The 24309-nt window shown below is 38.8% G+C and overlaps 1 protein-coding gene across 2 annotated transcripts in view; it reads right to left on the bottom strand.

Annotated features, from left to right (window-relative positions):
• Window positions 1-24309, bottom strand: part of wdr33 (WD repeat domain 33) — a 48562-nt gene that overhangs the window by 18772 nt on the left and 5481 nt on the right. For both annotated transcript variants that reach the window (XM_088611477.1, XM_088611488.1), the window contains exons 2-7: window positions 16540-16764; window positions 15276-15344; window positions 14675-14779; window positions 14144-14239; window positions 13370-13521; window positions 6945-7042 (exon numbers count right to left, since the gene is read on the bottom strand). In XM_088611477.1, the coding sequence (XP_088467603.1) occupies window positions 6945-7042; window positions 13370-13521; window positions 14144-14239; window positions 14675-14779; window positions 15276-15344; window positions 16540-16743 (724 nt within the window). In that variant the 5' untranslated portion in view covers window positions 16744-16764. The remainder of the gene's footprint in view (window positions 1-6944; window positions 7043-13369; window positions 13522-14143; window positions 14240-14674; window positions 14780-15275; window positions 15345-16539; window positions 16765-24309) is intronic.

Raw genomic sequence — 24309 nt, 5'->3', positions numbered from 1 at the left:
ACAGGGTGCAGGGTCTTGGGGAAAAAGAATCACACAAAGAGTCAGTGGGAGAAAGAGCCCAGCAAAACCCACCCAAAACATGCTCCATCAGATGGAACAACAGAATTGTATCTGACAAGGAAGATAACACACAAAGACACAGCATTCCCAGTGTGAAAAACAGTAATTTGAAAAGAAGTGTCATATGTTTCAGGAAATTAAGTGGGGTCCTGCAAAGGTACAAATAATTTCATAAACAGGCGCAAGTGGAGCAAAGAAAAACACCAAATCACCACGAGCACCCAGAAGCAAAGGTGACAAAGATTATAGCTCCGATCATTTTTTGCACAAGAAATCGAAGTGCATGAATTAAACATGATATAGATACTGGGGAGACAAACACAAGGGTCTTCCAAAAAATAATTTGGCCTCCTGAGAAACTGCAAGGTCAAGAGGACTATATAACCTGTTGATGTTACATTTCTTTTATGTTAACGGAGCCCAAGAACAAGGAGTTGCCATTTGTTCAAGTCTATTCTATTAGATTCATATTAAATTTTTTTAAATTGCAGTGTATATCAAACATTCAAACTATCGTTAAACAACACCCCTAGAGAAAAGACACTTTTCATACATTTTTTTAAATCACAAAACATTGCATCATTTGACAATTTCTCGCAGTTCACATCTATAATGACAAAGTATTGTTTTTAACAGTTATTTAAATAGAGTCTAATTCTGGAGTCGGAGACTCCAGCATTTTTATGTTTACAACTCTACATCTTCCATCAGGAATAAGATAATTAATAAAAATCTATTATGAATCAGAGAACTGTGGTTTCAAAGCAAAGGTAATGATCGTGGCGATGATCTGTGTGAAAAACCAAGCTGTAAGTTCTTTGTTTAAGGTAGGATCACAATGTATTGCTTATTACATGGTGTATTCCGATCTTCAGAAGGCCTTTGATAAAGTTCTTTTAGAAGATTTAAGATTTGCACATTACAGGCAGAAGGCATCCGGTGAAATGTGTTTTATTTGAAAGCTAGTCAATAGAAAAAAAGAGTACATTTAAGGAGTGAATGCTCAGATAGCAATTAGTGGAGTACCACATGGATCTGTACTAAGACCAGCAGTAAAAACTAATAAAACAAAATGTGAAATGCTGAGCTTTATAACCTTCATGAGGTTACTCATAAGTCTTAAGCTTAAGCTGACACATCATTTACATCTTCTAAAGTGGGGATACAACAAAAAAGGCAAACAAATGTTAGGATATATATATAGCTACAAACAGAATTTAAATGAAGAATGTTATGTTAAAATTGTAAAATGTACTGGTAAGACCACATTTAGAGAAACGTGCACAAGTTTGGTTATTATGTCTATGGAATAAGTCCATAGACAAAACCTACCAGATGAATTAGACAGATAAGACTTTATTGATCCCGAAGGGAAATTGAGGTGGACCAATTAAGACCAAATTCCTGGACTCAAAGGAATGTCATCAGCAACAACCTGAGAGAACTGAACCTTTTTAGCCTTGAACAAAAAAAGACTATGAGAGGACCTGGTTCAAGAATTCAGAATCCTTACATCTTTGACAACGTGAACCCAATGAACTTCAAGATTAACAGTCCAGGGGACAAAAGTGGATATTATATGGAAATGCATTTAAAACATGGAAAAGAAGGCATTTCTTTACACAAAGGGTTGTAAGCTTGGAACAAACTATCCTGCCATTTTGCTGAAGTGGATACCCTGCCGTCTTCCAAGAAACTTTTAAGATCCTCATATCAAAGAGCACTAAGGACCAAATGGGCTGGATGAATCAAACTGCCATTTGTTTGTAACGGTTCTTTTGTTTTTAGTTCTTGTGGAGAACAAGGGACTTATAGAACAGTTACAGTGCAATGAATTCCACTGACCACCAGGAAGAGAATGAGGATGATGAGTGATCTCCTTTGACAAGCCTGCTGTCATGCTTCACCATGCCTTACAGGAGACTTAACAACTGATGGAGGAATGGGTCTCACAATAGCAACTGTGCCAGATTAAAGGTTCCAACTAAGTCCGAAACGCACTACAGTGCAGCAAGGAAAGAATGCTCTGGTGGGCTAACGTTTACCAAGTCCTGGTGGTGGCCAGTCTTGTATGGTTTTGTGGGAAACCACAGCCACTGTCTGAACTGTAAGGCTCAAAGTGAATTCCAAGCGAGTACCTTTCACAAAGTGTAGTGCACTTCACTTTTACAACATTGGTGGAGGGGAGAATTCTTTTCTTTATTAAACATATTAACGTGACAGGGAATGCTTGCAACAAACTCCTGCAAGCTTTGTGTAACAGATCCTTCTTTGATGATAGCTGGGAGTGGGGAGATCTGCACACATTAACCCCCTTTTAACCTAAATTAGGCCATGACTGGACTGCCACTTGTGCCTTTAACCTTATAGCCTTGGAAGAAGCCTTCCTCAATTCAGTCGATTCCATTTGGCCAGTCTCATTCTGACTTCTGTCTGTCTATTTTTTGACAACTAGCTGGCACGGAAACAACTGAGGCCTATTCTTATCAAGAGCCTTCCCCTGTTCTCATTAACCTAGACAGCACATATCTCGCTGTAAGAAAACTTGTATCTTGAAGTCTCCCCTTGAGACTAGTAACGTGCAGCCTCAATGCAAGCTTCTACTGATCAGTCTCAAGACGGGACAGTTTAAACCAGATTCTCACCATGAGACTCTGTCTCTCTGCAGTCTCACTGTGATACTGCACACACCACACAGGTCTTCCCCCACAGCATTCAGGCATCCAGAAGCCTTACTGCTAGACTCTAAACACCCCAAAACCCTCTGGGACTGGGATCGAACAGGTGATCAGAAGTCCCTGGTAAGATGGTTCACATTCCTCTTATGCCTTTTCTCGTTGTTTATGGACTGTGTCCCATGGTGACTTAATATCATACTCTGTTACGCTTGGCAAAAACAAGTTTCTACCTTCAGAACTTTTGTAACATGCACAAAACAGGACAAGGCTGGTTCACTACTGCCATCTTTGTCGTCGCTTTGGTTTAGGATTCCAGGAAAAATGAGAAAGATGTTAATTTATTTTCAGTTTCAGGAATCAAATTCTATTATACTGGTAACACTAAAATATATACAATGTGCACCTGACACTCTAGAATTGAAGAGCCTCGACAGATACAATGTGTCTGTGAACTAAAAATCAAATATCAAATTCTGATGTAAGAATTAGAAAAAACAAAAACATCATTAAGGTAGCCTGGATTTGAGAATCAGGCAGAGCCTAATACAGATGACTGTCACTCTATAAAGAGATGTGTGGTGTGCAAACTGGACACCTTCGCCAGGCTTGCAGGAGTCTACTTGTTTTTGTGTGCCACTCCAGTTACAACCAGGGAATTGAAGAGGTCACTGTCCCACTGGGAGCTAAGAGCCTGGTCTTGGGAGCCCCAGTCCTGCCCCCCCACAATGCACAGCTGCCAGGGAGCACGGCTGGGGAATCCCCACCACAGTCAGTGAGAGACATAAGCCATGAACCCACCTGGATCTCAAAACCTCAACCTGCTGTTTTCAATCCCATATACTACCCTACGTCAGTTACTGTGTCGCATTGAAATGTGGGTATATCATTTAAAATGGAGAAAACACTTCCCAAAACCAGGGTCTTCATTTTTAAGCTTTTGATTCTTAGTTTGTTCTTGCAAATATCCTGACATTCGTGTACCAAGTCAAAACACAATCAGTAAAAACAAATCTAATTAAATGCCTACAAAATTATCTTAACAGTTTTTTGGTAGTGAAAATAAATCTTTACTTTAAAGTTGATCCCAGAGATTTTTTTGGGAGAGCAGATTGACATGATCCATATGTAAAAACAAAATATATCATAATAAATACCCGCCTAACACATCGCACATTCAGGACACTATAACATAATAATGAAGGGCTAGGACATTCAACTCCCCTGGCAATAGCTGGTGAGACATGTTATAGTGGTTATAATCTTGTCTGAGATCAATCTTTGCAATCAAAGTTTCTCGTGCAAATATGTTTCTGATATTTCAAAATAAAGTTAAACAGTACACTGGACTATGTACACTGGGGTGGAATTATTCAGTATGTGATTAGTGTTGGAGGCCTGGAAGTCAGTGGTAAGTATGGAAGAGGTAAAGGTGCAAACAGCTACAACAAACAGCTTGAGTGCCTTATTAAAGCTCAAGGTTTTATACTGATGAATGCCTATTGACTACATTTATTCCATTTAAGTTTGGAGCCTCATATAAAAAGTTCCTTTGCCATAAGATCCTCTTGAATCCATTGGTAAATAAACTTCTTACTGCTTGCATTTTAACTTTTGAAAGGATAGTGCTAGCAAAGACCTATTCATAACTTCCAGTGTCAATAAAACAAGGGCAAAATACTTTCACTTTACACTATACTTGCAAATTAAAACACTAAAAGTTATAACAAAATGATCTGTGAACAGGTTCAATAAGAATCCCTGTAAAACTAAAAAAGAAGACAAACCACAGCTACCCTAAGGAACAGGAACACCTGGAAGAAATACTAGTTATTCCCTGGTCATGATGAACACAGGTAATTACAAAAAGACTGAGTTCGTTCAGGAATTTGTGATAATGCTTTGACTCCACACCATGAAACATATCAGTTAATGAAGTGAAACGGATCTACACATTACCACTACAGCATGGAGAATTCATTGCCTATTACGACGTTTAATTAAAAACAATAAATGAAAAAGAAATGAAAACAAATGTTGTACTGACTAAACAAAATATTCTAAATATATCTGGGTTTTTTTTTAAACTTGTATTTTATGTTCACTAATGTATCTGACTTGAGACCAAAGTGAACCACTGTTAAGAACAGGTCCCAATACAGCACATGAAAATTTATACAATTTTTTACATAAGTAAAACCTGCAAAATTCTGACATTACATTTTTATTGGTATCTTGTTTCTTTATAAAATACACAAGACCTTTGTTTTCATAAAGCTACAGACTTTATTAAAGAGCTGTATCATCGGTTCTTCTGTTTCATGGTGAAACTGCAGAAAGAATACCTAGTTTTGCTACATATTTGTCAACGACAAGTAGGTTAGACTGTGTGCAGTCTTTTAAACAGAACACCCTTACAACTAAAAACAAGTTTTCCCAATTTCTTGATTTGCATACACCAATACAATTTCTTTGATTATAAATGTATTATACTTGACAGAAGAACTCCTCTATAAAAACCTGCTGCAATCACTCAGTGCAAGCAATGCTGAATTCACTTATTCTTCCTGGGTCCTAATTTTCTGAAGAAGACATTTGTAAGAAAGCATAAATAAAAACTCACAGACACAAACCAGAGCCGATTTTCTCACAAACCAATTAACCTACCAGTATGTCTTCGGATATGGAAGGAAACCGGAGCACTGAAATCTATGTGAAAAGCAGGTGGGCTAACAAACACCACGCAGAGAGCACCCCAGGTCTGGAATTGAACCCAGGCCCCAGCGCTGTGAGGCAGATATGCTAACCACTGTGCCACCGTGCTACCCCAAATCTTTAATAATTCTAGTATTAACCAGAGTTTGAATTGCTAAAATGTTATTTTTGGGTGTTTCTAAAGAAAACTGTACGCAAGAACTACGATCTCAAAACCAATGCAAGAGTTGCACTTACTAAAGTTCACAATCATTCCATTTTCACATGTATTGCCAACAAATATTGAAAAGTAAATGTATGAAGATGAAACATTCAGGTCTCTTCCATAACAACTACTAAATAACTGACTGAAGACGTTCAAACAGTAGTATTTTGAAACAATTTCAGTGTTTTACCCTTTTAAAGACGGTGATTTACAGCCTCATGTTTTTTTTCCAGGATCTACCAACACTAGAGCATGCAGAGCACTAGGAAGTATGAGATAGTACACAGGCATCCTCTGAGAGCTGGACATGGCCCAATGTGAACCAACCTCATCTACAATGCTAAATGAAGAAAGAGATCGGTTTGGGCTGCAAATAGATCAAAACTCTCATGGACAACCAAACATGTTCTGTTCATGTTGTACAGGCCAAACATTATTCACTGTGTATTCCTAATATTTTGTATAGCGAGTACAAAATCGATCCAGGAACAGGGGACCCTGGCACCGGATGGAGTCACACCAACAGCCAGAGCACAAACCCCTTCTGCTCAGAGCACTGGTTTTTAATAGACACCTGGAAACCGAACAACTCCAGCGGTTTTCTCACACAGTTTGGCATTTGAAGGAAGAATCCTATTTTTTCACAAGCATTAGGACACCAAATATGTAGTGCTCTTTAACATAAAGCTTTCTGGAAGCCGAAGCTGGCTTACTCATCTTACGATGGTTTTAATAAATGCAGCCTGAGCAAGCAAGAACATCTGTTTGCGATACTTAACTAAACAAGCGCCTATATATATTCTGGAAGTCTACTACTGAAATTCATTTGATCACCACTAAACAGAAAAGAGAAGAGATGCACTTTAAATTTAGTTGCACATTCCGGAAAACTAAATAAAAAAAAATCCAGAAAAAAAGCTTTCTTTTCATGTAGATCCCCGATACGTCTCTGGTTTTGTTAGTGAAAGTAAAGAGAACTCTTGCATGGAGTGTTAAGTTTAACCAACATTATATATGGGGGGAAAGTGTTTGAACCAAGAATCCAGACCACAGAATTAGCTGATCCACAATTTGTAATTAATTGCAGATTAAACTTCAAATAATCAATCTGGAACCTGAGGCTGAGACATATATGCACATCCTATCAAATGACTCTTACTGAATCACTGGCAGGAGATGACAATGCACAGGGAAGTGAAAGTTTGTGACTAGAGGTGTCTGTACGTGTGCGTGTGTAATGAAATGCTTGAAGAAAGCACGTGCTTGTTTTGCCGTAAACATGAACATACCTCGCAGGATTCTCTCCTCATGGCACCGTAGAAAGTCCCAGATGCGAACAGTTCCATCATCAGAGCAAGTGGCAAATTTATTATCCGTGGGTGAGAAACTGAAGACACAGCAGGAGGAGAGAGATCAGCACATCAGGAGGACCCACCGGGTCTTTCAAGGTAGTTAATAAAGGAGTGTGAGGGCCAGGCTGCCTCATGGCCAAAACTTCTAGTGACTCTGAATTCCCATCCCTCTAAAAAGAGTAAGTGGTGAACCATAGCTAACAGGTGCTAGAGCAGATATTGCAGAAACAGACTGAGCTGGACTTTAATGTGACAGAACCCCTTGTGCAACAACTGGACTGCAACCCCTTTCCACCTTTGTCTATCATGATCGCCATGTGACCACATCAAGAATCACCAAGACAGTTGGGTTTGGACTGAACAGATACACTGGATTATCTTGTACACTTAAGTCTGAAGTCTCTGGGGAAGTACTATAAAGCAGGTGGTGTTCAGCCTTAATATTCACCACTGTTTAATTCTAGTCAAGTTTATCTTCAAACTAAAACAGGAGAAAACGTGAGATGGATTGGAGTTTATGGCTCAAGGAAGCAGTTGGACCTGCTTCTAACAAACAGCTTGACCAAGGTGTAGGTGCCTATGAGGTTGAGAAAACAAGAAAAATGGCAAAAAGATTGTGAAAAAAAGAACATTAATGCATATAACCTAACAGTACAAAATCGACCTCTCAGGTGACATTTTCCAACCTCAAAAGCACCTACCCCTTTACTTTTACCAGAGTAAAACTGCACAGTTTAACAAAGAAACTTCTACTAAAAAAACTCTGCAACAGTTCAAGTATTTTACCAGCATTTTTAGAACGATAAAAAATAAAGCTCAATGAAGAAACAAATGTCATGTTACATACTTTAAAACAGGGGGTTTAAACTTGGTTCCTGCAAGACCTTGTGTATGTGTTCAAGTGGTCAATTAAACGAACTTAGTTATATCTAAATCGGACATATTTAAGACTTATCCTACAGTATATTACAGAAGGGACTGACTTTATTAAAGGTATGATTGCATGATTTACAAATCACCTAAATGCCTGGTTAGAAGTATCACAAATTTGCAGCTATTTTAAACGGATCCAGTATATATGTGGAAATATGGGTGGATCCAAACCTGATGACACTAAGCCAGCCAGGAATTGAGTTTGAGACCCCCGCTTCAAAATATACCTAAGGCTAATTCCAATCTATGGTACTCTTTTAATTTGTCCTTTTCATACTGCTCCCCAGTAGCTTTCTTAACAGCTCTGGGCAGCATGTTGGTTAAGCAATATTGCCTTGCAGCCCAAGGGTCCTGGGTTAGGCTTCATGCTGGAGAGCCTACTTGTTCACCTCATGTTTGCATGGGGATTTACAGGGAGTGCTGGTTTTCTGCCATCTCCCAAAGACACGCAGGTTAGTCTTAACAGGGACAACTTAGAGCAGCCATTTTGGAGCACTGGTGGTTCAAGAGGATTTCATATGGCAGGGGTGGGGAGGACAGGGACTGATCCCAGTAAAATCCAGTACTGTTAAGGTTGTACAAAGACAAATGGCATCTTCTCATAGGCAGCTATGACCTCTTTTCAATGTAGCATTCGAAAGTCAGTTTCCTATTTCAAGAGGATGCGGTTTTAAAAGCAGCCAAGAAGGTAATGAAATTCTTTGACCTAAACATTTCAAAAAATAATTCTGAAAACATGTTGAGAGATCTTTTGAGACAGGAAAAGTAAACATATCTTCTTTAGACCTTGGCAGAAAGTACTATAACACAAGGGCTCAAAACATCACTAGTGGTTAAAGTTATACTTCCTGCTTTCAAAAGCTTATATTCTTTGACAAACAATTCACTCAAGACATATTCAGTCATCAGTTTTGTTAAAATACAGTAGCAAACTCGAAAAGATAAGAGTAATGTATTTCCACTTTGAGCTTGCTGGTTTTGTCTCTTTAGAGGAAATGAACTGTGATGGCATTAACATGATCCCAACCATACACTGGAATTTAAAAGGAAACCACATGGGATAACCCAGGAGAAGTAGCACTGTCATTAGGATAAGTATGGCTGGCATTATCAAGCAACACCAAACACTCCTCTCTCACTCAGTCTCTTCACAAAACCCCTTTAAAAAAAGAAAGCCTGGTCATGGTGATGCACAGTGAAATAGCATCAAACAAGCCACTTCTTCGAAACATGTTATCTTGTGAAAAACTGTCTGGGTTATGACTGCTTCCGGAAGGACTCAAAGCTGTTATGCATCACTACTTTAATGGCATCTTGAATGTTATATGGGCATGTCTGACAATTTTTGTATTTGCACAGTGTCAGGGGAAAACTGATGCATCAACTGCAGTGTGAAATCACATACACTGGCATAGGCATACAAATTCTTTGTTGTGTCACTCTAGCACCTTAACTACCAACTGCTAGGGTGAATAAGCTTTCAATAAATCCACAGTTAAAACAGCGTAACAGATTATTCATTACAAGCAACAAACTAGCAATTGACTACTTCAGAAAAATGATGCAATAATTAACATCTGCAACTAGCATGAACATTTGCATATAAATATTTTACACTTGTCTATGCTATCACATGGTTGGCTTCAATGTACATGGACTGTTCTGCACAATATATTTGCAAATGAATAGACCATTCTGGTAAAAGTTAGTTAACCAAAATAACCTATAAGATGAGAGAAGATGGGAGCACATGGCCCATCAAATGTGTTACAATGATTTGCTCAGCCTGGTGAAAACATGACCTAACAAAGAAACCTTAAATTACTGGGTCTGGGTGAACACCTGGTATATATAACACACTGTCAACAATTGTTAAATGTAGAATGACAAGGCCTCCAGAGGAAACCAATTATTCTCAACATGATAGCTATACTATTTGACAAATTTCAAAGAATAAGATCTTCAAAATTAAAATTACTTATTTTAACATAGCAGGATCATAGTACTCTAAAGCCGCTCTATTAAAGTGCACTTATTGAAAAACTTACAAATGTGTCTTTTGGAGTTTCATTAATAGAAATGTTATCTCACCGTTTTTATTGCTATAATTACTTCATCACTGTGGTTGCGCTGTTCAGCATCTCCTTTAAGAGGAAGGATTTTTTCTTCAAAAGCTATTCTTTGATACAGGTTCGTGTTTTACAAAATCATCGCATTAGTTTTGTCAGGCCTCAAGATTTCTGCATGTTGTGATTTATGAAAAAAAAAAACAAAGATTATGCCCATAACCACACTCTGTGCTTTTCAATGTTTTATTGCTTTAAGCAAAATACCTTAATACTAGTCTTTTGATCTAAAGGGGTTATACTAACTTGCTTGTATATCCAAAATGTGTGTACACTAAAGAATTTGAAATGATCTTCAGATTTTGAGTCTAATAATACATCGAGACTTAATTAAATGTTTCAGAGAACCTTTTTTAATGGCCACAATGATGCATCCCTCCCACTTGGGTAATTCGAGGCAGCTTTATTTTTGTCCATTTAATCCACACACAAAAGAGCTCAACTAAAGACCTTTGTTAGACCAAGAAACTCAGCTTCAACAAAATAATTAGCTGTGAGGAGTGAATGTTCAAGTCATTTCAAGCTGCTGTGGCAGTGAGGGCAACAGTCTGTAGAGGGAGGGGAAACCATCCACCCTCTGCATGAGGGAGTCTTTAAACATCCTTTTTAATATTTTTGGCCTAACACATGATGCTTGTTAACACTGCCACATCATGTTGCTTACTTATTATTTCTGTTTTCAGTAGCTGTTTTGTTGTCTGTGTACCAATGGTGTGAGCCGCTTGGCAAGGCTGTCAACTAGCCTATCTGGTTAAATGAAGGATTATTGTAATATTTAGGCAATACTGAATTGGATTTGGGTCATAAAGGTCTCATTAGTAATACAATGAGCATAAATGAAATACTTGTAACATCAGAGAAGTTATGGTGGTAAGAATTAGAAAGTTATTTAAAGCTAGGATCTGTTACACTAGAACTGCAAAGGTCGATACTAGCAAGCTAGTACAAAAACATTTTCTTTTAAAATATCATACAGTAAACCAGAGGTAGAGGGGTAAAAACTTTACAGGCTTCTCATGGGGGATATATTACCCACAAAAAAGAAAATTAACCTCTTCATTAGCAGACCCTGCAGTACTCGTACTTCCAGTCCATGTCCTGTTTCAGGCTGCTCCAATGGTCAAAGTGCCAAAACGTGCCACCCCAAAACTGGATGAATGTTGGCACTATTACTGTAGATTCTGAGGAAGCACTATCCACCTCTTGTATTTAGGATCCTTACAGGAAATTAAGTTGTCTGCTAATACCCGAACAATTCTTGAAGTCTGACAGTCAACAATTTTCTTCACTTTTAACAAGTATCATATACAAACCTTTTTGGGATGCAAATCTAATCATTTTGCTTAAAAGCAGGCTGTTTAAAATATTATATTACTGGAAAACTAAATTACATTACTTTTTAGTCATAAAAGGAAAAGCAAAGATATCATGGTCTGCCAATTTACAACTGTACTTCTGACTACTCACAGAGAAACAATTTGCTGCAGCTAATCACAATGGCTGCTGTTTAAATACATTGTTTCAATATGCGTATTTATCGCATATGGCAATGTAACTGTTATAGGTACTTAATCTGACTGAAGACTGAACAGCTGCTGAATTGTGTGATCTAAGCAGGCTGCATACTATAATGGACACAGTATAATGGAAGAGCTTCACCACAGAGTTTGTTGCTCCATCCCTACTTCACATGGAAATGGAAGGTTATTCCTTCTTCAGCTTTCTAGAGAAGCAGATAGCATGTTCTATAACAAAACAAATCAAACCTTCGTCTGTTGTGAAAAATTGTGTTTTCTTTACAAAACAGTCTGAGCAAGCTGCTTCTGCTTACAGTAACTCACTATTTAATCAGACAGGTTAAGGTCAGATTTCATACTTGTGTATTTCCTTTCCAGGGTGAAGTATACAAAGCTGAGTTACTTGAAAATACAGATCACATTTTAATATTCAGCTAATTTCAAACAGAACATCCCTACTGTAAAACCAATTTAGTCATGACCTAATGGGAACAAGGGACCAGATCCAAGGCCATGGGATCGGGCCAGTGCTTGGTGTCGTGGCTCTCAATCTTCACTGGGAAGGTTTTTATTACAATGAACAATACCTCCACTTCTCTACAAGACATTATGGACTTAGTTCAGACTGAAAGTCCAGGCTTTAGAAAATACCATCTAGGCACATAATCAAAATGCTGGGGTGCAGTCCAGTTAGGCAGGGCCTCAGAGATCCGAAGCAGGGTTTAATCTGTCCATTAGTCAAAACCATTCTTTTTAACAAACTGGAAACCCTTTCATTTCGAGATTAGTAGCACAATAATAAAAAATAACGGTGGCTTGGTTTTAGTAGAATTGTGAGACGAGGTCCACGTGCTGAAAGAACCGAGGGATGTGTGTGAATGTCCGCAAAATACACCGGAGAAGTCTTGAGACTTCAAGAGGGCAGAACAATATTTTGTTTCCCAAAGTACCATAAACCTCGGAGACATTTCCATGAGAAAAATCGGGGGTGCTGTCAGACAAAGTTAAAGTCTAACTTTCCCATGAGCTGTAAGGTGTCGAAAACAAGAGTGCTTTCTTGTAAACCTTTGAAATTAGCTTTGGGGACAGTGCAAAAATAAGAGGGTTAAATAAAAAAAAAAACTTTATTGCTGGTCATATGCACAAAGGCTTGGCACAACTAATGTGTTAACCTCTGTCAGCAAACCAATAGGATCTGTGCGGATTGTGATCTCTCTTGTATGTGAAACCTGAACGGGAGTTTCAGAAGTGTAAGGTAAAAAAAAAAAAACCTCCTGTTGCATCAGCAACAAAACGTTTTGCTTTGGATTTCAAAGAGGAAAGAAAAATCTCTCCTGTAAGACATCCCCTCTAGGTTTGACATTCAGCAGCTCCTCATTCTGGATTCAGAACTGCTGTGAGTAAATCAGGTTATCCTTCTGTTTCATTTATTCAGAGCTCCTTGTTAATAGATATATATTAATAAAAAGGAATACTTTATTTGAAAAAATGTAAAACCTTTCTGTACACAGTAATTATGTATATAAAATATAGGAAAATACATATAACCAATATCCATAGGGAAAATAAATCAATGCAGTGTCGCAAACAGCACACACATACATGTCTATCTAAAGAAATTATAAGGGACAAAACAGAGCAACATAGTGAGAAGTTGCACGGCAGGTGTAAAAACACTCCCATGTTGGCGGAATTCAGCCACTGCAGGCTCTTGCCTGCTATACAGTAAGGTAACAATAAAAACAGTTTTTGATAAGCTACAGAAAATGTTAGATTGGGTATAAACCTGGCCTCTCTAATCGCCTCCTTGTGCGCCTGGAACATCTTGACGTTGTTCATGTTGGACTGCCAGTACTTCACGTAGCCCCCATGGTCCGCCGTCAGCATCCACATGTCATTGTGGGACCAGGTCATGGCTCGGACGGGGCTGTCGTGGGCCTGCGGGGCAGAGAGAGCGGGGGTGGTACCGATGAGGTTCACAAGAACATACTGCACTACATGCGAAATCAAGCAGACTTCCTCCGAGACAAAGCAGCTCAATTTAGCAGAAAACCACGGGAGCATGACTACAAAGTGTTACGACAATTTCCAAGAACAGGTGTAAACTAAAGAAGTGTAGAATAAAAAACTACACATTTAATGTAAATTAACTGCATACAACTGTCAATTAATATACCTATTACACAGTTCTTGACACACAAAAGACAAGCAGCATAGAATCAGTGTATTCTGCAATTTGGAAACCAATTTTATTATATAAAATGATTCTAAATTATTGCTTCAAATTTCCCACTGGGGAGTTAGTAAAACTAGTTGAAAAAAAGACTTCATACATTTTCTTCAGGAAGCAACTATTTGCACACTAGCTTTACAGTGAGATTCAAAATTGTAGAAGTTCAAAAGCTCTACTTTACAACCAAACAAAGCCTGCCTTTAATCAGTGAAGTTTCTCTTTGGATAATTCAGCAGCAGTGAAGTAATTATGGGTTAAAAACTAAAACTATTCGTTAACATGGCAGTCCTGTGAACTACTGCTCTAGCTCAGAGCTCAGGTGGTTACCTGTAGAATAGTTTCAAAGTTAAAGGTAAGCCCATTCCACAGAGTGAACTCTCCACTGGAGGCCCCTGTGACCAGACGCCTGCCTTCTGGAGTCCACTGCCAGAGAGAAAAGAGTACAGACAAGCTTCCACCTTTGCTTTAAAAAGCAAAAATCACTTTCCAAACCCTGAGCTCCATGAAAAGCAATATAACAGAATATTCCTAGTTAATTATGCATTTAAAATTATTTTCAAGAACACTGGGTTTCCGTGTATAATTTGTCCAATCACAAAATGGCATCGCTTAAGACTACAAAAACCCACCAATCTGCATTTTGTGCAGAATTTGACAATACATTTCTACTGAAGAACAATCTATCCAGATCCTACCTTCCTGATAGTTTTGGCAAATTACTTACGACACAGTACATACACAAATAATACTAAAATATACAGTGAAAGGAAGGACTACTCAAATCAGAGCTAAATCCATGTTAGACATTTAACTGCTGAGAGCTTTGTTCATAGCACTTCATAATGACGCATCGCTTACCCGTACTACAAAGACCGGACATTTAACTTTGTTAGTTGAGGTTCTGACAAATTTAGTGGTAACTGCATTCATGGGGTTGTTTAGCATTCCCATGGGAGGAACAAGCTGCAAAAGAAAATACACTTCTTTTAAAAAATGCACTTGTGAAACACAGAGAAGGGCAGAAAAATGGCAAACAAGCCGATAACCATGTTACATCCAGATAACTCTGATCACACATTTGTGCAGTTTGCCAGGCTTTAAATGTAGAATTCTGCAACATTCAATCCTTACTAAATAAAGGTGAAAAATGTCACTGAAACAGAAACGCAATGAATCCTTAGACTTAGCATGTTTTCAATAACATGATTATTCATCTAATTGAGAAAAATAGAAAAAAGTGCATGACAAAATTTACTGTGTTAAGAGTTAAAGCCAAAACAATGGAGACATTTAAACCTACATACACAACCTATTTTAAAACTATATTCTGATGCTAATGTTCAACAGGTCTAGTCTCCAGAAATCAGCTGTGAAGCTGAAGAAACTGAAATGTTCCAAGATACAATGCAAAGAAAAAGCAAAGGAAAAATCAGAATGATGACTAAATGTTTCAACTTGCCTCGTTGTAAAATCCCGCATCAGGTTGGATAACTCGGAAATCTCGATGATCTCTCTGCCAGAGACGATTCTGAAGCGAAAAAAATATTTAAGTCAAGCTCACTCACTCACTGAATGGGAACAAAATGCAGTGTAATGTGCAACCATTCGAACAGTCTTTACCGAAATTATGACAGTCGAATGATGTGAGAACAACCGCACAGCTGAGGTCCTGGCCAGGAAAATGGTACTCACCTCTTTTGCAGCGATTACGTGAAACACTTAGACTCACAGTTGTTATCTTTTACCCAGATGGAGTTTATTTCATACTGCCACCTTAACCTTCAATTAAGCCACTCTTTTAAACAGTGGGTCCTTCTGATCACCAGGGCCTTGTATCGAAGTATGGTAAAATGTTTGGCTTTATGCTGTAAAATGCCTCTACTTGAGAAACAACCATTAAGTGTTTACAGTAATTTGCTTAAGTGATGATTTGCTCCTGAAGAACATTTTAGTATATTCTGGAATTTTTATTTGGATTACACTCTTCATTGAAGCAGAAAGCTCTTGGAAGACAATGGAATTGGATAAGCAGTGCCTTTTCCTTTATTTACTACATCTAAAGAAGGACTGTTGATTGTTTGAAACAATCCTGACTACTCTACAACATCACCAAGGAGTGGTGGGAGGGTGCATATGTTTTGGTGCATAGTTTTTGTGTTAATCCCGGCAATCCTATTGTTCTTTGTTAACTAAGTTTCTTCTCCCCCCCCCTCAACTCAGTCCTCTGAGCGTTTTATAAACCATTTTTTACCTGACATCCCCCGTGCATCCCTCACTTTTATGCGAATTTACACTATATTCCAGGTTCGGGTCGTCCAAATGTTAATTTCATTTTTTTAAATTCAACAATATTGCACAGGGCACAACATGTTAAAGAAAAGCAAGTAATTCAAGCACTGCATAAGATCGCCAACCGCAGCCAGCTAAGCAAACACTCCTACACTTTCTACCAATACAGAAACTGTTGGTCTAATTCATGTTCAGTAGACAGTGGTTCAAGCCCAACACCTTGTGATCTGTTCACAGAGCCAAGCTAGAGGTCTCTTGTGCCAATTTCAGTCAGTTGAATGGTCTTTGGCTTACTGACCATTCAGTAATGCCGCGCACTAGGGCTACAGCGGCATTTTGGCGGTGCTAGAAGGATCAAAGCTTGGGGAGAAAGTGCACTTCCTGCCCCCGTGAAAGGCCGGGGTCACCCAGGAAGGCTGTAGCCTCAGACAGACCTCCAGGTGGCGGATGACGGATGGGTTGTAGTCGATGGTCTTGCGGTTCACGGCCTTCCTCATGCGCTTGCCGTCGAAGGTGAGCTGCTGCATGGCCTGCTGCTGGGCGAAGTCGGGCCGCTTGTAGAAGAGCTGCCGGGGCGCCTGGTGCTGGAACCGCGGCATGTGGAAGAACCGGGGCGGGGAGCCGATCTCGGTCGCCATGTTGAGGCCGGGGCGGCGCACCTGCGGAGGCACACAGACGCTTTACCACACCAGGGCGGCGCCAAGGGTACCGGACTGGCTCCACGAGACTCCTCTCAGACCTAACTCGCCAGCCACGTCCTCCTTTCACCAGCCACCTCCGAGTTTAAAAACACCCCACCTGCTCCGGCACCTATCCCTGGACAAAATTAAGACGTTTGCGATGTGACAGGACAACAACGCATCATTACCACAAATCCAAACCACGATGAGCACACAGCTTGCTTCTGGGCTCTTTCAATCTTAAATGCCATGATGATTGTTCACATTTGTTCATTATTGTATAAAGTACCATGTAATATTCCGTCGTTTCCCTGAAAAACCAATAAATAAACTATACATAAATCTCACTGCCACTGACAGTGCGTGAAGTAGTGCATCACTGAATGGTGTTTCCAAAGGGCTCAGGTAAGTGTCAGCATTACAAACTATAAATTGACTCTAAGTTAAAATAAATCTCAGGTTCATTGTTTTTATGTTCATATTTAACATGCAGATATTCCAAGTTTTAATATCCCTTTGCTGTAGTTGCGGGGTTCTAGGAATGTTTGCTCACAATTCCAATTAAAGTTTTATGTTCATAAAATATTTTTTAGAGAGATTTTTTCTACCCTAAGAGTTTAATCCAAGTAATAGATCAGTGCCATTGAAGTTAAAATGGGTTTGAGAGCTTGAAATGAGCTCTCAGTGTGCACCTTAACAATAATTGCTTACACTTATATAGCGCTTTTCTGTACACTCCACTCAAAGGGCTTTACAGGTAATGGGGACTCTTCTCCACCACCACCAACGTGCAGCATCCATCTGGATGATGCGACGGCAGCCACAGTGCACCAGTACACTCACCCCACACCAGCTATCAGTGGGGAGGAGATGAAGCCAATTCACAAATGGGGATTATTAGGAGATCATGATTGGTAAGGGCCAATGGGAAATTTGGCCAGGGTTACACCCCTACTCTTTTCGAGAAACGCCCACAGAGAGTCAGGACCTTTGTTTTTCATCTCATCCGAAGGACGGCGCCTTTTTACAGTATAGTGTTCCCGTCACTATACTGGGGCATTAGGACCCAAATAGCCCGCTGGGTGAGCACCCCCTGCTGGCTCCACTAACACCTCTTCCAGCAGCAACCTTAGTTTTTCCCCAGGAGGTCTCCCATCCAGGTACTGATCAGGCTCACACCTGCTTAGCTTCAGTGGAGTTGTCAGTTGCAGGGTGACATGGCTGCTGGCCTTGATGAGTAGTTACAAGAAGTCTTCGGTACACTGCTTTTACATTCCAGAGCAGAAAGTGATTTTTTAAGACATTTGGAACATTACAAACTATTCTGCAACATTTTATTCTATCATGTCAGACAAGATAGCTGCTGCTATACTTATACAAAAACAGCAATTTCACTTTCATAATACATTCTGAAAAAAATGTACAACACTCTCAGCTTAACATATATGAAAATGGGATTGCCATTTACTCCACTTAATGGCTTTCACAACTTAATCTTTAGATAAATGTACAAACAAAGAGGACTTTCTTTTGACACCTAGGTTACAAAGGTTGCATTTTCAGTATATGCGAATAATACGGATGAAGTAATATGTTGCTGATAAAGCAGAAGCAGAAGAACATTTTGTATACATCAAACTGACTGACTTCAATAATCACAATCGCAATTTCAACTGATGTTTGAAAACATGCAAAACAGGACTTTTAAAAGAATTACTTAGGAATGTCTGTAAAGACCATATTTTAATAAGTGAGTAATGACACCACAGAGCAGAAATGAAAAAGAACTGGTGGGAAGTTCAAGAAACAGGTGTTCAAGGACTTAAAAAACTGAATTTTCTTCACAAAGGCCAAAGCGTGTGCACACAACAGCTGTGAGTACCTTTTCTAGCCAAACACTTTCTGTGCCATTTCAGCAATACCAGTACTGAAAGGAGCTTACAAAAAAAACAAACAGATGGACTGCACCTGAAACCACCCTAGTGTTCATAGAAATAGTGACATGTTAACCTCAACCAACACAGCTGCATGGTTCTCGAAGCAAACAGTAGAAAAACTGAGCAGGCTTAAAAAAATGTAGAAAGCTCTACAATTTCCAAAAACTGGTCAAAAGTCACGGCCACTGAGTGTTCCAAACAAAATGTTCTTGTTTTACTCAGGCTTGTGTTTGTTCAGAGAATAACAGCATCAAACTGAAGAAGGTCAAGAGCTGCCACTATGTAGCTAAAAGCCAATATATTCTGACACCAAATGAAAATTATTCAATAAATGTCAATGCTGTAAAAGAGTAAATATTTCAGGATGTCTGTCATAAGTATCTATTTGCTGAATATGTACACTCAAGTGTACTTTACATCTGGGCAGATATGAGGTCTATGAAGTGAGACTCCCTGACTTTACAGACCACTGATTCAGCGCATCAGAACTTGACAACTTCATGCTCAGACATTTCACTCAATATATCTCTTAATTTAATAAATCATCAAGTATGATGATGCCTCCAGAAGCTTTATAGCTTAGTGTTAATCAAAAACGCATATCCATAACCTAAGGTTAACCTAAGACAAATTCCTAAATTCCTAAGAAATTGTATATGGCCAATAAAGTGATCTTATGTCTTATCTTAGGAACCCACCTGCACTAATACTTGGGAATTCAATTTAACTTGCCCGTCAATATTTATACTTGGATGAATGACCTGAAAAAAAGTAACTGACATTTGAAGCACATGTGAATCAGAACCTTAATTTCTACAAATAAATGTACTTAGAGTAGTAATGACTTTCATTACTTTTAACTAATGAACATCTGAAGATTATTTTATTAATAGGAGTATATAGCTCTGAATCTAAATAGTGTCTATTTAATATGGGATGCAAGTATAAAAAAAACACCTACAAATTTTCTGAATTAAAACAAATGAATGTTTTCCGAAACATTTATGTTTTGACCCGTCCTGTTAACGGGCACATTGCCACCAAAGTTCACTCTCATTAAGAATTTCATATAAGCCATGTGCACATACCTGTGACTTCTACTTTATTAGCATACACATTTTACAGTTTTCAAAAAATGCATCCTGACTGATATTTTCAGGTTACAACATTTGCAATCATGCACTCTTGTCCAAGCAAGCTACCACTAAGAATAACGGAAGAATTATTGAAATATCTAGGATACAGTGGCATCACCTCTTATTATTTCTAAATTACGCAAAAAAATGTGAATTACTATATTACTCACTAAATGAAAATGAATCCACACCTCTAAATTAAATACAGACTTCACGAAACAAAAAACAGGTTTTTATATCATACAGAAATGCTCCAACTTCATAGAAAAATAAAGGCAAACTGCACTCATGCGCCATTTCGGTTGCTTATTCTCTTTCAAAAGGCAATGATTTAATTTTTTTATGTTAAAGAGAAGAATTAATCGCAGTTTCTAATTTCTGCTCTCCTGCCATGTCTAGTCCTTCCGTACTCCTATGACACAACCTGGGGAGCTGCAGTGCCCCGGAGCCACAGCTAATCTGTGGCCATTCCAATATGAAAATATTTAAATGTTTATTTTTGTTAGGAAAAAAACCTATACCTTTCTATTTACCATTTATAAAAGAAAAAAAACATGGCTTACTCGTAATTTAAGAAGTGCTGGTTAATTGTATTAAAGGCAAAGCAAAGATTTCCCAGCAGCTGGCATGAAAGTTTGCCTAGCTAGATTAAAGAGGGGTTTCATCCACATTTTTATCAACAGACGGAAAGATAGTCGAGTTAATGGATAGTGAGTTTAAGTCATTTAGCTACAAAACCACCCATCCAACACAACAAGCTGCTCATTCGTGATAACTCACATTAACGGAGGACAGTGCCTCATCTATTACATGACCCAGGACCCATAAACTGTGAGGCAGCAGTGCTTACCCAGCGCCACCACACACAGGAAAGGATTCACAAAATGTGGTAACAGTTGGTAAAGTAATGTGGGCATTTCCAGACAATGGGAAGAAAGGCCACCTGGCTCTCATAAAGTCCCTAAAAGACCAACTGGTGTAGCCTAAGAAGCCTATTACCATACCCAGAGCACTTTGTAGTGTAAGCATACTGCAAATCAGAACAACATAGGGGTTGAGCCTTTCACCAAACCCAACACAAAACAAAATTAGGAACCAATGCAATAGAAGCCACACATGAAGGTGTTTTCAGCATGGAATAAACATATACTTGTTCCTTTGCAGCCTACGAATGCTGACGGACCTACCTACTTGAACTTCATTCTGAACAGTTTTGTTCATTTCAGCCCAGAATGCAGGTCAGATGCTAAATAGAAACATTTTTGAGGAAACCTATATGTTATTCTATATTCAGGATAACACCTCTAAGAGCATGATGAGAAATACTTTATTCTTTGAATGTCTATTACTTTACACAGGCATTCTCTCATAGATATTAGACATGTTGGTTCAATAAGAGGCTCTAATCAAAATCAATCCAACTCAAAATCCAAGTCCAACTCTGAATTCACGAAATCCCTGTCACCCAGTCTCACGCTCATCCAGCTCCTCCCACTGACGCAGCGCACTGCAGAGGATATCTAGATGGCTACTCTGGAATCCTCCACTTCCTGGTTTTGAAATCATCACAAGACCAATGATCTTTCTCTGACTGGTCAAGCAGCAAAGGGCAGCAGGTAATTTCCCAATAGCCACTTGGCGAATGCTTGAACTAGGGATCTCATTCTTGCCTTCTGCTGCCATTCTGCCACAGTAGCTTTCAGGATTGAAATGGATTACTCACTTTATACCAGGATAAGAAATATCTCAAGAGTTGTGGGGAAGCCGGAGCTTATCCCGGCAAGCAAAGGAGCCGAGACAGAGCTCACCCTGGATGGGACGCCCAGTTCATGGCAGGGAAGACGCACAGACATTCACCCACTCACAGAAGAGCTAATTTTCCCAGAAACCAATTAACCTACCAGTGAGTCTTTGGACTGTGGGAGGAAACCACAGCACCCAGGGGAAACCCATGTGAACACAGTCAGAACACACAAACTCCACACAGGTAGCACTGCAGGTCCGGAAGAAATACTGCCAATGTGCAGTCCTCCACTTACATAGGAATTACGTCCCACAAACTACTACACATCCCACATTCTATTTAAGTAGCATTTTCATATATAGCATTTACAGTACATGAATAGAAAGCCTTACATATCAAGCTCAACACCTACAGTAAACCTATCCATTAGAAAAAAATGTTTGTATTCTAAATAAAACCAATATAAATTAGATCAACTTAAGAAGAATAAGCACAAACCTACATATATTTGATCTATTTTGTGTTTTGTTTCCCCACCGGTCCTACTACTACCGAGAGGGAATAACATTGTACAAGTGTGATTTTCAGTGTCCTACCTGTTGTGCATTAAGAAATTCAAATCAAGGGAAACATTTTTAAAGGGATAAATCTGCTTTACTTTAACACCTACAACAAGGCTAAGCATTACAGACAACTTAATGCGTTCATGTCAAATTACGCATGTACTGTATTACTAAAATACTATGTAAAAAAGAAAAATGATTAAACAATTAATGTAGAAGAACTGATGACAGGCAATGCCTAGAGGTATGTCTTTGTATTTGATCTAAAGAACAGATTTTTTCATGTTTAATAATTTAATATAATATACAAATGTTTTTAAACAAGGTATTATTTATATAGGTTCAGGTGGGTAGCTGTGTCAGCATGCATAGGCTGCAAAGGAACAAGTAATAGGGTTTATTCAATGCTGAAAAGAGAAGAAAGAAAACACGTTTCGGCCGTGGAGCCTTCTTCAGGTGTGAGGGACCAGACACTCATACCTGAAGAAGGCTCCACAGCCGAAACTTTGTGTTTTCTTTCTTCTCTTTTCAGCATGGAATAAACCCTATTACTTATTAATATATACTATTATATACTAAGCATGCTTTTTTTTTTTAGATTCCCTGTTTCTAGTACTTGTTGCAACCTCATCTGGCACAGATAACAGCACAAAGCCTTTTCCTATAATATTTAATAAGGCTGGAAAAAACATTAGGAGGGACCATTCTTTTTTCCAGATTTTCCAGTTTTCCAGATTCTTGATGTCTACTCTTATGAGCTGCCCTCTTCAATTCAGACATCAGGTTTTCATTTGGGTTTAAGTCCCGAGACTGAGATGGCCATTAGAAAATAGATTTTGTTTTCAGTCAACCATTTCTCTGTTGGTTTTGAGGTGTCTTTAGGGTTATAGTCATGCTGCAAGGTTCACCTGCGACCAAGTCGCAGCTTTCTGGCAGAGCCTATGAGGTTTTCGGCCAGAATATCCTGGTACTTATTAAAGATGCCACTGATCTTGTCAAGTGCTCACGGCCAGCAGTAAAACAGCCCAACATCAACAATCCACGGCCATATTTCAAAGTAGATATGAGGTTCTTCTCTCTGTATGCATCACTCTTCTGACACCAGACCTACTGATGGTATGAGTAGCCAAAGAGTTCAGTTTTGGTCTCAACTGAAGATGGCAATCCAATCAAAGTCCCAAAGTCGTTTGGCAAACTCCAGCCGCCTCGATTTGTTTCTGGCGGTCAGTAAAGGCTTTCTTCCGGCAACTCTTCCATGTAACCTGTTGGCGTGGATGTACCTTGTAACTGGTGATCTGGAGATCTGGTGACCCCAAGATGCAACTAGACACTGCAGTTCTCCAGCTATGACCTCTGGATTCATTTCTGCCTCACCATCTTCCTCACTGCGTGTGGGCATGATACACTGCTGACCTTTCCTTGATAGGTTAACCACTGTTCTAGTCCTTTTTAACTCCTTGAGTACTTCCCTGACAATGCAAAGTGGCATAATGTATATACACTTTTGTAGCCATTACTTAATTTGTGAGGATCAACAACCATACATCTTTTCTGATGTCACTTTTTTGCTTTGCCCCATGGTGATGGAAGACAAAAGGTTTTCCCATGTGTTACCTCTTTTTTATATAAAGCTGTTAAACATGCAATCCAAAATAACATTTTGATTTTGAGCAGTATTAAAAAAGATCAATTTCATCACAGATATAATTTGGATTATCTTTAACAAAAAAAATAAAAGGGGATCCAATAATTTTGACGCTTATCAGCTTTATCGAGGATGCCAATAATACTTGATCTTATTGAACAGAATGTAATTGATGACATACGAATGAATGCTTTGATTTTTATTAGGGCTGCTACACAAGTAGGAGTACATATAAGGCACGTACAACTCAACTCCATGACTGTCTGTTCAATCAACTCGCAACTTACAGGCTTGCAGCGTCACACTGTCAACTCCAGAATATAAAAAATGTTTTATTCTCTGAAACATTCGTCATGCTTGCAAACGAGAGCTAATTACTGAGCCTATATAGTCATCTTATTTACTGTCTTTATACTTATATTTAATAACCAAAAGAGGTTAGTAGGGGGGTTTATAAGGGTTAGAGGGTAAAGCATGACTATACACTACTCAAAATCCC

The sequence above is a fragment of the Lepisosteus platostomus genome, chromosome 2 (assembly GCF_059453375.1).
Source record: "Lepisosteus platostomus isolate fLepPlt1 chromosome 2, fLepPlt1.hap1, whole genome shotgun sequence".
Taxonomy (NCBI): Eukaryota; Metazoa; Chordata; class Actinopteri; order Semionotiformes; family Lepisosteidae; genus Lepisosteus; species Lepisosteus platostomus.
The sequence above is the reverse complement of the archived record's forward strand: the minus strand, read 5'-3'. Positions and strand labels throughout refer to the sequence as shown.